The 14,488-nt window shown below is 46.1% G+C and overlaps 1 protein-coding gene across 2 annotated transcripts in view; it reads right to left on the reverse strand.

Moving 5' to 3' along the window:
• The window catches only part of VWA3B (von Willebrand factor A domain containing 3B), a 983,684-nt gene that overhangs the window by 418,067 nt on the left and 551,129 nt on the right, over positions 1-14,488 (reverse strand). For both annotated transcript variants that reach the window (XM_085622889.1, XM_085622888.1), the window contains one exon: positions 3,167-3,217. In XM_085622889.1, the coding sequence (XP_085479015.1) occupies positions 3,167-3,217 (51 nt within the window). The remainder of the gene's footprint in view (positions 1-3,166; positions 3,218-14,488) is intronic.

Here is a 14,488-nt window from a genome sequence, read left to right on the forward strand (position 1 = left end):
CATAGGTTTCAGGCACGTTATAGTTAGGAATTAGCATTTAAAAAACCTCAGAAATTCACTGAAAAAACCATAGGTTTCAGGGGTGTTATAGTTAGCTGGACTTTTCACTTGTACAAAACCATTGAAATTCCCCCGTTATAGTTAGTTCAGCTAACTATAACTCGCGCGCCCGCAATGCACTGCTGATGACGTCACATATTATTACATCACTCATGACATGGTCAGTGACATCACTCATGACATCACTGATGACATCTCAAATGACATCACTGATGACATCACTGATGACATCATCCTTGTGATAGAGTGGCAGACCTCCTCTTCCCCTAATATAACCTTTGATACACACATTCAAAAATAGAAATTAAAATTTTAAAAACAATGGACATACCAATACCAGTTACAACAACCTATACAGTAATTCTAAGATCCACATACACATCCACTCATTCACCAACAGTCCTATACAGTCACTCATACATGTACTCACTCATCATATGTACTCATACACCTATACATCCTGTTACACAATGCCACTCATCCATAGAGGTACTCACACACATAGTCACTCATGCTAATAAAGAATCAAACATACATTTACTTGCATATACAGTTATACACACACCACCACACTTACTTCTACGGAAACTTACACATACTTAGTCTTTTAAACAATCACTTATAGAAACACATACTTATTCATATAGGAACTCTTTCAATCTCTCACTGTCACATATACTCGCTTATATACACCAATAGTCACATATACTAGTTTAAAACATATGTAGTTACTCATAAAGACACTATTGAGACAGTCATTCACTCACTAACACACCCATACACTCACTCATCCACCCATAGAGTCCTGCACACATGCTGTCTTCAACACATACAAAGAGTGAGTCATTCATTCATGCACCTATGCACTACGTAATACCCCCACCGAACCATGCAGACACTCAGACTGATACTCATAAAACCAACTAATAACCTATATAAACACCCATGTAGCTACTCACCAACCCATGCAGCCACTCATACACAAAGTGAGAGACTGATACAGATATTTACATATTTAAACATTACTCACTAAGCCATGTATTCACTATGAAACACTTAATCAGTCAGTTACACAATCAATTTTTCAAAAACAAATCATCCATTTAGACACTTATATACCCATTTATTCTTCCATCGACCTTGAGATATACATATATAAAACATATTTAATTTTCAGAAACACACACATTCACTGGATGATGTCATCAGTGATGTCATCAGTGATGTCATTTGAGATGTCATCAGTGATGTCATGAGTGATGTCACTGACCATGTCATGAGTGATGTAATATGTGACGTCATCAGCAGTGCATTGCGGGCGCGCGAGTTATAGTTAGCTGAACTAACTATAACGGGGGAATTTCAATGGTTTTGTACAAGTGAAAAGTCCAGCTAACTATAACACCCCTGAAACCTATGGTTTTTTCAGTGAATATATACATATATATATATATATATATATATTTGTACGGTTTTGGATAATGGCAACGTTTTTTTTCAAAACCAGTAGGAAGTTCCATAATGCTCAACAGAATACATTTATATCTTTTTTACCCCACCAATTACAAACTGTGGATGAAATTACCTAAACTCAAAAAGTGACAGTTTTTGAGCAATCCTGTATTGCAGAGTGGTATTTTGCTATTAATAGCTGATTTATGTGAGTGTTAAATTAGTATTAGGGTTTTAAGTAACAATAAAACTAATTTTAAAAGTCAGAGAGGTATAGCAAACAACACAAACTTTCAAAAAACCACAAGTACCTTTATATATTTAAGAATTGTGGACATGTATGTTTAAAATTAGAATGAATAGGTATTTAAACTTTTTAGAAAAAATGGATTTGCTTCTAAGATTTAAAAAAGCACACATAACTGTAAAAGGGTAGCTTTAATATTAGGTTAGAGCATTGTATGTATAGCATTTAATAAGCAACACAGCCCCTTTTGAAAAGTTATGTAAGTTAGGTAGGGGTTTTTAGACTGCTCAATAACCTGTACAATATACGCCTTCCAGGCAGCTTTTTCGCAAAACATACGTGGATGCCTCTTTGGGATGGATTTGTTGTGATTGCTCGTGCAAAACCTAAGGCAGTAGCCAGAAAATTAAAGTACCCCCCACTTTGAAATGAAAGCTCTGGTGGCAAAAAGCAAACAAGATAAGTGAGCCAACCCCTCCCTAGAAGAGCTTCCCTGTCTCTTCCATCCAGACATCTATCCATTCATCCTTTCACCCTTACATCCATTCCCTGATATCCACAATTTCATCTTTACATTCTAGCATCCATTCATTTGTTCATGCATCAGTCAATCTTTCCCCATTCCATCAATTCATCCTCTCTGCCATCCATCCATCCATTCATCTTGCCATCCATCCATCCATTCTGCTATTCATTCATGCATCATCATCCTTTCATTCACTCTGCGATACATCTATCCATGCTGCCATCCTTCCACTCAGCTGTCCATACATTTGTTCATCCTTTCACCCACTCGTCCATCCATCCCTTTATTGTAACATCCTTTTATCTGTCCATCCATCTATCTATCCAATGATTAACTCTTCCATCGATCCATCCACTGGGCCATCGTGACACTTGTCTATCCACCTATCTATTCACTTAATATTTCACACACTCATCCACCTACTCATCCCTCCATCCGTCCCTTCACTATCCCTTCTATTCAATATCCCGTCTTTCTCCCTTTTCTATTCATCATCTTTTGTTTTTCATTGCTCCCGCGTGCTCTTCTATCAACGTTGAATTCCTCCATTGTGTTAATTGTGAGACTTTGTCTGCCGAGTTGCAGACAGAAGAGGCCCATTAAGTGCCCCACCCCCGCTGTAGCTGCCAAAGCGGGGGGTTCACGACGCCCCTGACAAAACCCATAAGAACAAGGTGACAGGCAAGGTATTTCTCATGCGGCATTCACACACTACTCTCATTTGCTTTCACTTTTTATTCAAAAGTGCAAAAATTACCACTAATGCACACTTTTACACATCAGTAAAACCTCATTAAGCACGAAGAACAAAATAATGTATGCCATTTTAAGTCAAGGTTTTTTTTAATTTAAACTTTCAAATTCAAAATGTGGCTACTCACTTGTCTCGCTCATCTTGCGTGAGAGCCTTCCAAATAATCAGATTCAGGCGCCTATGGAAAGAAAGACATTGCATGGAGTTACACGGATGTGTGGGTTCTGCGCGTTTTGCTGAATCTTGTAAGAAGATTAAACTTACTGAATAGTAGTAATATGTTCAATTGAATTCTTAAGTGATGTTCATTTTGAAAACAATCTGAGAGTATAACATCATTGATGCATATGCTGATCACATATCTAGAATGGACCCTGCACACAGAGATTATGAAAACAGCTCTTCAGTATTATGGCAGTGTGGCCGTCTCAGGCTGCCTGGGAGACATGGCAGCAATCACCTGCATGTTCAACAGGGATGGCCCTGATGAGCTTGGGTCAAGTCTAAGTATGCTAAATGCAACAGTAGGGCTGATTGGAGACACTCAGACCAGCACTTACAGCCAAGTAATCACCGCTGCTTTCAAGTCAGCTGCTTTGCAATCTGCACATTCAAAGCCTGGACGGTTACCACTGTGCAATGTTTAGGCCTGGGCCAAAATCCCGTTCCGTTCGCGGAAATTGCGATAATTTGGCATTTTTGCGTGCCGCGGAAAGCGCGAAAATGTCAAAATGTCTGCATTCCGCAGCTTAGCCATAATTTGTTTCTTACTCGCGCTGTAAAATAATACATTCTCGCGTGCGTGCGATCGCCTTACCTGAATCCCCGCGTTCGCCGAGAAGTTTTCCCGATCCGGTCGCGTTCTCCACGAGATGTTGGATTGTTGGTAGCCATTTGCGCTGTCTCGCGATAGTTCGCGCCGCAGTAACGTCATGCATTGAAAACAAGATGGCCGCGCCCGCGAGCAACCGCATGGGTAAGTTGGCGAGTCGCGACCACTCAGAAAATACCACGAAAGGGCGGGAAAAAATCTTCTGCATCTTCGCGATATTTCCGCGTGTTTGCGGAGATTTTTAACATTTTCGCGATAATTTGCGAAAGTGAATTTCGCAAATTCCGCCCACCCCTAGCAATGTTGATTAATTGAAGTTAAGGTGAAGCTGGCAATATTCTTTGTTGGTTCTATTCTGCACGTTATTCAGTGTGGAAAACAGTTATGTCATGATTATGAGTCAGGCGGAGCGGAATACACATGAGAAGGGCCGGCTCTAGGGCGGTGCCATCGGTGCCACCGCACCGGGCGCTGACTTGGGGTGGGGGCGCCATGTTCATCTTTCAAAAGCACCTGATGCCGCATACATTGGCCCAGCAGATTCATGACTCAATAAAAATGAATACTCCGGTGATTAATGTGCTTCCTGGAGAAAGACCAGAGCTTTGTCTAGTAAAAGTTTTGAATCATCATAGTGCAGAGGGTTAATGTGCCTGCTGCATAAATTGCAAGGAAAATATTAGAGCTATATATTTTTTGCCCAGTCTTTCGTTATCCTAATTTTGCAAAAGGGATTCATTTGGGGAGAAATCAATTCTTATTATTAAAGAAACCCCCTAACAATGGTGTTACATTTTACATTCTGAATTTGTGTGTTTCCAGTCCAAGGACTCTTAAACTATACTGCCTACCAGTAAGGATGACATGCGACTCCTACTCCATGTATGCCTCCGTCTTACGTAACCTTTCCTATATACTGATTTGCACAGCGATGATTGTCTCTGTGCAATGAGTGTGTGATGTAAAGTGTTCTGACATCTTAAAATGGTATGAGTGGCGCTATTAAACTAAATGAATCTAAGAGACAGTGGTTCTGGAGACTTGGGAACATTGTCAAATGGTGGTAGTGAGGGATTCCATGGCGGAGGTGGTCATTGGGGGAGGGCGCCAACAAACATTGTCGCACAGGGCGCCACCAGAGCTAAAGCCGGTCCTGCACATTAGGGGTGGGTGGTAACCTCCGCTCCGCTCCGTCGGCGAAGTTTAGGGAATTTTGGCCACTCCTGTGTTCCGCTTTGAGTGCAGAGTTCAGAAAAAACTCTGCAAACTGCTGCATGGCAGACTTTTTCTTGCACACGGCTCGTTAAGTTGGCGAGCGAGAAGAAATGAGTGCTACATCGCCTCCCAGCGAGATTTCTCAACTCGAGTGGTCATGGCAGGTTGCTACTGCTCGCATTGACAAAGTTGCCGCTCACATTGCGAAAGCTGCCGCTTGAGTAGAAACTCAACTCAAGTGGCAGAAAGAAGCAGCCCCTCTGGCATGCCGCGTGGTGCCATTCACGCTAATTTTACAGTGCGGGACAAGCTCCTGAAACTAAAAATCTGCGTGAGCAGTGCAACAGAACAACCTGCGTGGAGTCTCACTTAGTTTTTAGGTAACTTCACGGAATTTCACAGTTCCGCCCATCCCTAATAAACATATGGAATTCCACCACACCTGATCACATCTCTGCAAGTGCTCTCACAACCGGTTTATTCAGGTGCAGAAACTCCATCTTACTAGCCGGTAACTCCAGCCAGCAAAGCCATATAAAGCTTTGGCTGTAACAGCAGCCAAGCCTCAGCCTCAGTCCCTGACACACTTTTTCTTTGTCAAGAATTTAAGCATGCAAGGCTCCCCTTGCCAAAACTACTCTCCTGTACCCTTCCCTACCCTCTCAGCCTCTCTCCTGTCTTCCCTGCTCTACAGGGAAGCCCCTGCTCCCTTTTACCACCTACTCAGAGTAGTTGGTAAATGGGAGCATTAAGCCCCTTGAAATAGGGAACACTGTGTGGAATTCCGCACAGTAATTCTGTGTCTGCACAGTTAATCCCCATTATAAGAGGTCTAACTCATAATAAGTAATAATAAGTAGATTTTCATGCAGAGATATTGGCCAATAATAGTCGTTCCGCCAATGGGAATCTCGCCTAACTTGTCATCAAGGTCGTAATGTGGGATTGCAGTTCCAGTGTAAAAGCACAGCAAAACAACACATAGCTCTTAATGTCTCAGTGAGATTTTAACTGAATCACATGATTACATCATTGAATTGTATTGTATCGTGTATGTTTTAACCCATTTCTTGAAGCTATGCAAAGAAAGTAGCACGATCCATATGTCTAGAAATGCTGGATGAAGGGTGCAATGTATATTCACTTAATCTATTTCCAAGAAATGAAACTATAGGGAGTAAGGGTAAATATTGCAGTGCCGTGCTCATAGGGATGTCTGACATTATCTAGCTTCAGCCACTAGATAATTTCCAGAGCATGGCCACAGGCCTACTGGGAGAAAGAGAAATTTGATGAAGAGTCTTGCAGTAAGGAGGATGCAGTGCTTACTCTGTTAAAAAGAAAAGATAACAAGATAAGATAAAAGCAGGAGTCCGCGGCCGACGTTGCTTAATGCAAAAGGCTATTCTACCTCTACCTCAAGATGTTGGCAGTCAACATTTGCTATCTCTTTATCTCACCCTGCATGTTCTCACTGGCGGCCCTCATAGGGTAGCACCAGCAGTACATGCTGATCTTGTTAAAGGCAGGGCCTGTTTGAGGCACTCCCCCTAATTCACGCCAACCTCTCTGTCAAGACTGAACTCAAGAAGAGGGGTTGCTGGAATATTGTTAGGTCTGGCTTGAAAGCACATCTGTCACCAGATGTAATGTGTTCAACCTAAAGAAAGAGCTTTCAGGAGTGCTACAGAAAAGGTCTTTGGTTTCGCCCAAATTTTGTTATTCAGGAGTACTTGTTTTGATTGGGCAGAGGCTGTGTGCTTTCACAAACACATAAAAAGTGCTTCCTGGGGGGGCGTGGCTAGCAGCCAACAAAAATGGCCGCAGCCTAAGAGAGCTCCGTGATCGACACGGTCTCCGCTGTCAATCCTGGCATTAATCCGGTGGCCCAATACAAGCGAGTGGCAGAGGTAACGACAGAGAGACTGAGGCATCCAGTGAACTGACCCGGAGACTCGAGAGGCATGCAGTGGGTGACGCAGACTGAGGTACAGTGGCACGACCTGAGACACATGCTGGAGCCTGGACCTCGCGTAACCTGGGGGTGGAGCAGTGTAGAAGCTGAGAAGGCCAGGAACGGGCGAAGTCACCAAGGGCACCCAAGGAGCATGTACGCTGCCTGCGGCGGCTGCAGGACGGAGACTCGGGTGCACTAGCACGCGGTGCAGGGTGAGCCAGCTGCAGGGGGAAAAATGCATTGTTAAAGCAGCGGAACGTTAGAGCCTGAGTGAGACAGCGGGCCGAGACCTGAGGAGGCCGAGTGACGCAGGGCAGTGAGCGGCGTGCGGGTGGCGGCTCGCGGCGGAGCTGTAGACCCGGTCGCGGCACTGTGTTGCACGACTGATCATCACAGCAACGAGCACCGGGATGAATTAAAAAGGCAGAAGACCCCCCGCTCTCCGATACCGCCCCCCCCCCCCCGGCACCACACACACTGCTGGGGCCTTGACGATCCGGCGCCCAACTCTGGTGAAAACGACGAGGCGGCTCCAGGAGGGGACACATACACGCACCACAGCGAGAGAGAGGGTGCTCCTGGGACGGAAGACATTGCTGCAGTGTGGCTCCATGCTCCTTGCACGGAATCTCTGCCGTCCCTCGTGCACATAGGCGGGGTGCGCTGTGTGATCCGGGCACGTGCTCCCCTGGCAGGTTGTCCGGGCCTTCATATGCCTGTAATGGCTGGCGCCATTACAGGCATATGAAGATCTGGGTTCGGGCAGTGCCTGGGGCAGGGAATAATAGAGGCAAAGCCCGTATAGAGCAGGGGCCCGGCGGCCCCCGAATAGACAGCGCAGCCTCGTGGTGGACCAGAGGTGGAGAGTGGTAGAATCAACCGGACGACACACCACGACAGGGGTGCAACCCCCCCATCAGGTAGCTCTAACATCAGCTACGTGGACAGTATTAGGACAGGAAAACCGAAAGGCCGTGCGTGGAGTATCAACACGCAGGCAGGCAGCAGTGATTACTGCCCACCCCCTGTGTGGACTGAGGAACAGTCCAAGGTTCCGAATGAGATGGGAGGCCGGGGCCAACGCACTGTCTAAATCAATAAATTGGACAAATACGCCTACACTAAGGACCAGCTGGACAAATCAGTGGCAAACACAGAACACGCTGAGGGCCCGATGACGGATAAAACTACTAAGGTCACCTTGCAGGACGTCATGGCCGCCTTGGCCAAAGTCCAAACGTCCATTGGTACGATTTCAACGGACATTTCACTCACACGTGCAGACGTGTCAAAAATGGCCACGAGAGTGACAGAAATTGAAACTACCAAAGACTTTCTGTATTGTAGGTATACGCGCCATAACGCTACATACTCGCCTCAGGTTGAATGCTGTGCTGCGTCCCGGCATGAATCCCGACTGATCCGGGTGGATCAGTGTTGCAAGATGGGGCTGCAGCCTAATCGCCATGCCATGCTGCAACGTCAAGTGCGGCAACTCGAAATGGACAACAAGCTAATGGCAGCCAAGCTGGTTGACCAGGAGGGCCGCTCGAGGTACAATAATATACGCCTAATTGGAGTGCCGTATGGGACAGCAGAGGGACCGGTCTTAGATCTATCTGTTGAAGATCTTATCCAGAACCAACTGCAGCCACGGGGGTTTTCCAGTTTCTTCTCAGTTGAAAGAGCGCACCGCATGCCTGGAGGAAGGCCCCGGCCGGGTTCCCCCCCCCCCCCCCCCCAGGCCCATCTTGGCACGTATTTTCAATTTTCGAGTCCGGGATGCAGTGCGCATAGCCCCCCCCCCCCCCCACTACATGTCGAAAACTCTACTATAACCCTCTATCCAGACTACACGGCGGCGGTAACCAAGCAGCCTCATAGCTTTCTAGATATCAAGAAGGAACTGCAGACCCGAGAACTCTAATAGTCAATGTTATTCCCGGCTAAGTTGCGGGTGGAAGCTGAGGGGAAAGCCTGGTTCTTTACGACACCTGATGAGGCCCGCGACTGGCTGGGTGGCGTCCGGCAGCTGGGCCCAGAAGACAGGGGCAAAGGCAGCAGCACCACCTAACAGACGCAACTTCTTCAAGACTGAGGGGGTCGGACCCAACAGGAGAGTTGTGACATAACAAAGATGGGAACTAAAACAAACACAAAGCTGCACGCCTCCTGAGTCCAATGGAAACGAGCTCCAGTGAACCTGGTAAGGAGGCCCAAGGGATCACGGAGTCCTTGAGAACAGATCGAGAATACGGATAGAACTGAAGGACATGCGCGGAGTCATCTGGTGCCATTTCGATGGCCACATAGACATGTTTGTAAGACTAACCGGCCACGATAGACTGTGTATTTAAGTGGACGACTCAAGGAGATCATAGGGAGACTCTCCCCCTCACACATGTACAAGTTATGGGAAACAAGCACTCCGCTAAGTTGGGGTGGCGGATAGTTTTAGATCCAAAATGCAGGAAGGCAGGGAGGGGGGGCAAGGGCTGGTTTTATGTTTTGTTGTTTTTGTTTTCACTGGTACACACATACGGTACGTTTGGTTACAAAATACACTATGACAATAGGGCACTGATGTTGCAATGCGCTCCATATTTCAATATTGATGACGATTCACAGAACACACACGGAACCTCCGCCTGAGATAGCGATTCCTCAAACCCTGACTCCAGCCACACTGGGCCCCCCTCTCACTGTGATATATTGGAACGTAAATGGTCTTGGTGACAAAATAAAAAGGGGATTGGTCTTACACTACCTGAAACGCAAGGCACCTGTGGTGGTATTGATACAGAAATCGCGCTTGGTGGGTTCGACCTGTAAGGCCTTAGACAGGTGGGGATTCAAGATGGTGGCTCATTCTGATTTTACTTCTGGCTCGAGAGGGGTGGGGGTTCTGATCAGCAAACGCTTCCCACTCATTGTAACAGGGTCTTGGGCAGATGACAAAGGATGCTTTGCAGCGATTTCATGCCAGTGGGAGGGGCGGTCATACAATTTGGTATCAGTATATATCCCACCGAAACTCCATCAGGCGACCCTCCCAGCACTGGGGAAATTCCTACTAACACTGCCGCAGGGCGAGCTAATTCTGGGGGGCGATTTCAACACCACTATGAATGCTAACATGGACCGAAAAACCCCCAGAGACCCCAGTAGCGTAAATCTCAAATTAGCAGAATTCATGGACGCCATTGGGCTTATTGATACCTGGCGCTCCAGGTTCCCGCAAGAACGACAGTATACCTTCCACTCAGTAGTACACAATAGTCTCTCAAGAATAGATTATATTTTCACACTATCAACAGGATTTGAGAGAGTGCTGGAAATCCAACATCTGCCCATGGGTATTTCAGACCACTCACCTGTATCACTTAAATACACATTACATATCATGGGTTGACGGCAAATTTTTCCAATTTACCCAGGATATCTAAAAAATCCCAAGATAGATAAAAGGATTACTCAAAGCCACAGGGCTTTACTTTGCTGAGACTGGACAATCAGTTGCATCCCTGACGACTCTGTGGGAGGCCTATAAGACGGTACTGCGGGGCCAGGCAATCACCCTCATCACAAACCATAAGCGGGAACAGCGACAACAGACAGAGACACTGGAGAAGGGAGTATCCCAGGCAGAAGACAAACATGCCACAGACACTAGTGACACCACAGCCCATGCGTTAAACATGGCCCAACAAGAATACAGAACATATGCATGGGAGGAGGCGAAAATGAGAATCACCAAAACACAACATACCATATATAAGGTCGGGGATAAGATGGGCAAGCTGCTAGCTTGGTTAGATAGACGGTACAGAGCTAGTCGATGGGTGGCACAAATAAGGTTAGAAAATGGGACAACTACCACTGAACCACTGTAGATAGCTGATGCATTAGCGGCCCATTATGAGCCGTATATACACCTACAGCCACGAGCACAAAAGCCGACAACCTAGCCTTCCTCAAAGATATCCAGATGCCAACATTGGCTGCCACTGTGACTCAAGAGCTAGAGGCAGATCTGACCCCAGACGAACTCGCAACAGCTATAGGGGCTTTACATGCAGGTAAGGCCCTAGGACCCAACAATATACCAGTTGAATTCTATAAGAGAGCGGCGACTCATCTGGTACCCCACCTGCTTAGTATGTACAGGGACTGCTTAAACAGAGGGGAGCTCCCCAGAGATCAGCGTCTAGCGGCGATAGTGGCAATAAATAAGCCAGGCAAACCACCGCAGGAGTGTGAGTCCTATCGGCCAATCTTGTTGATAAACGCAGAAGCCAAAATACTGGTGAAGGCATTGGCGATTAGGCTGCAGCCCCATCTTGCAACACTGATCCACCCGGATCAGTCGGGATTCATGCCGGGACGCAGCACAGCATTCAACCTGAGGCGAGTATGTAGCGTTATGGCGCGTATACCTACAATACAGAAAGACGCAGTTATTCTTTACCTAGACGCACGTATGGCATTCGACCTTGTCGAATGACCTTTTCTCTTCGCCACCCTTAGAGACCTGGGATTTGGCCCCAAATTCTGTGCATGGATACAACTGCTGTATGATAGGCCATTGGCACAGGTGGTAGTAAATGGTTGCATTTTGGGCGAATTCCCACTGGGAAGGGGGACAAGGCAGGGTTGCCCCCTGTCGCCGCTCCTATTCGCGCTGGTACTAGAGCCGCTGGCAGCATGGATAATGCATGACCCGGTGATCCGAGGGTTAAAATGGACAGCGGGTTGGGAGGATCGCATCTTGCTTAATGCGGATGATGAGCTAATATGGCATCCCCAGCGCGTTCCATAAACACGCTATTAGACATATGCGCTACATATGGGAAAGCATCAGGATACACCATAAACTGGGCAAAATCTCTCATGTACATACTGATCCCCTCCACGGCTCCCACGGAATTGCAAGATGCAGATCGCCGACAGGGGATTTAAATACCTGGGATTGTTTATAACGCCCCAGCCCACGCAATTCATCGAAGAAAATCTTATGGAACCCCTACAACGATTTTGCAGTGATGTCAAGTATTGGCGATCACTGCCACTCTCACTGTTAGGAAGGGCAACCCTCTTCAAAATGATGATGCTACCCAGATTTCTGTAAGCCCTGCAAAACACCCCATTCGCAGTTCCCCCACTTACTTCAAAGCGATAGATGCCGAGGTGAGCAATCTCCTGTGGGATGGCAAACCAGCACGCATAGCGTTGCACAAACTGGTGAGGGGCTGGTACGACGGGGGCCTTGCACTTACGAATATAAAATTGTACTATTGGGCCTCCCAGCTCATTGTCCTGAATCAATAGCTCCATGCCCCCCAGGAGGAACCAGCGTTCCGTATGGATAGGCATGTTCTAGAAGCAGAAAGAGTTATGGGCGTACTTTACAATAAAACAAGGAATACTACTCTTTCAGGTCCAACAGGACATACGGTCCGAATATGGTTCGTAGCTCAACGAGCGCTGGGATGGGAAGGGGTATTGACACAGGCCATGCCACTTTGGGACAACCGGAAGTTGGGCAGACTGCGTAACACTAAAGGCTTCAGACAATGGGACTCTCTAGGATAGGGGATCTGTGGAAAAAGGGTGAGGTCATTCCATTCTCCCAACTTCAAGCAACATACAGGCTGGCTCCAACGGAAACATTTTGTTATACACAGATCAAACACGCACTTATGGGGGCTATCCCGCCAGGAACGCATAATTAGAAAAAATAACTTCTTTATTCCAATAATTTTCTTTTCTTAAATAAGCATCAGATACAAGATATCCAGCCAACGCGTTTCATTCCCTATAGAGAACTTCCTCAGGGCAAAAAATCATATGCGTCACTAGTAGGGAGTACTTTATAAAAAATGACTTCAACGTTTCAAAATCACAGATGTATACGTCCTGCACCATAATAATCACACATTACGGAGCAGGATGTGTTTGTGTACGACTATCAGGTCTCCACAGATTCTATTGAGAATGTGTATGGGCGACAGTGCAATACACTGTTCCTTCTGCGAGAACAACATAACATCTTTCTAAATACATTGATATCCTTGGACCTTGGGATATTGCTTTGGGATTTCAAGACAACTTGGAGATATACAAAAGAACACACCAATGAAGTTATGAACTACTATACATCTGCGATTTTGAAACGTTGAAGTCATTTTTTAAAAAGTGCTCCCTACTAGTGACTCATATGATTTTTTGCCCTGAGGAAGTTCCCGTATGGAATGACACGTGTTTGCTGGATATCTTGTACATGATGCTTTTTTAAGAAAAGAGAATTATTGGAATAAAGAAGTAATTTTTTCTAATTATTGGTTTTGATTGGACTTCTTGAGCTGCGCACCTCCATGAATCAGAATATCGTTTGATCTGGAGCACAGTGACGCCATTCAACTGCTGGCGCAGGGGCAGTTTTGCACAGCCAACTTATAAATAGGAACTGGCACGAGGTGCTGCATAGGAGGTCCGCCGTTGTTGCTTTTGAAAACCCGCCAGGAACGCAATTACCATAGGCCGCACCACTAGAGGACAGACTTTTAACGGATTATCTGCATAAAAAAGCCATCTCCCTAACTTACCGGAAAATCATAAACAATCAACCAGACCCCACGATTACCCTTAGGGAGAGTTGGCAGACTGATCTAGGAGACCTGGACGAGGCAGACTGGCAGGAGGCGGTGGCATCCCCGTGAGAGGTCGCAATACCCTCCAAATTAAAGCTAGTGCAATTAAAAATATTGCACTGAATATATTTTACACAAATAACTCTTCACCGACTAGGTCGGGCAGACACACTGCTCTGCCTACGACAATGTGGGCTGCCGGGCACACTCTACCACACGCTCTGGGAATGTCCAGGAATCACACCCTATTGGGAGGCGGTCATGTGCACGATCTCATGGGTCTGGGGTATGAATGTACTACCGGAACCCAAGAGATGTCTTCTCAATATTTGGGAGCCTACAGACCTGAACCAAATGGCTAAACTGTGGGCAACCTTAGGTATGACAATAGCGAACCGAAATATAACCCAACACTGGGGAACTGGGATTACTCCTACATGTTGTAGATGGTGTTGTGACATGGACGTTGTGATGGTGGCAGAGAAAGCAGTCCATGTACATAGAGGGTGCCACAAGAAATGGACTCGGATATGGGGAAAGTGGAATGCTTATCGGGGCAATATATTTGAGCCCCTACGAGAGGAGCGGATATCGGATGTCAGTGACTAACCAAACAGGGCCCAACAGCTATAACAATGATTGTGATCACACGAGCTAGTCATGTTATCAATGCAGAATAGACATGTAAATTGAATTCGTCTAGACCTGTATTTTACGGTTCCTTATTGCACCATGTATGTACCATTAAAACTGTTTACTATGTAATGCTGATTACCAGTTACAAAATGTTAATAA

The sequence above is a fragment of the Triturus cristatus genome, chromosome 8, assembly GCF_964204655.1.
Source record: "Triturus cristatus chromosome 8, aTriCri1.1, whole genome shotgun sequence".
Lineage (NCBI taxonomy): Eukaryota > Metazoa > Chordata > Amphibia > Caudata > Salamandridae > Triturus > Triturus cristatus.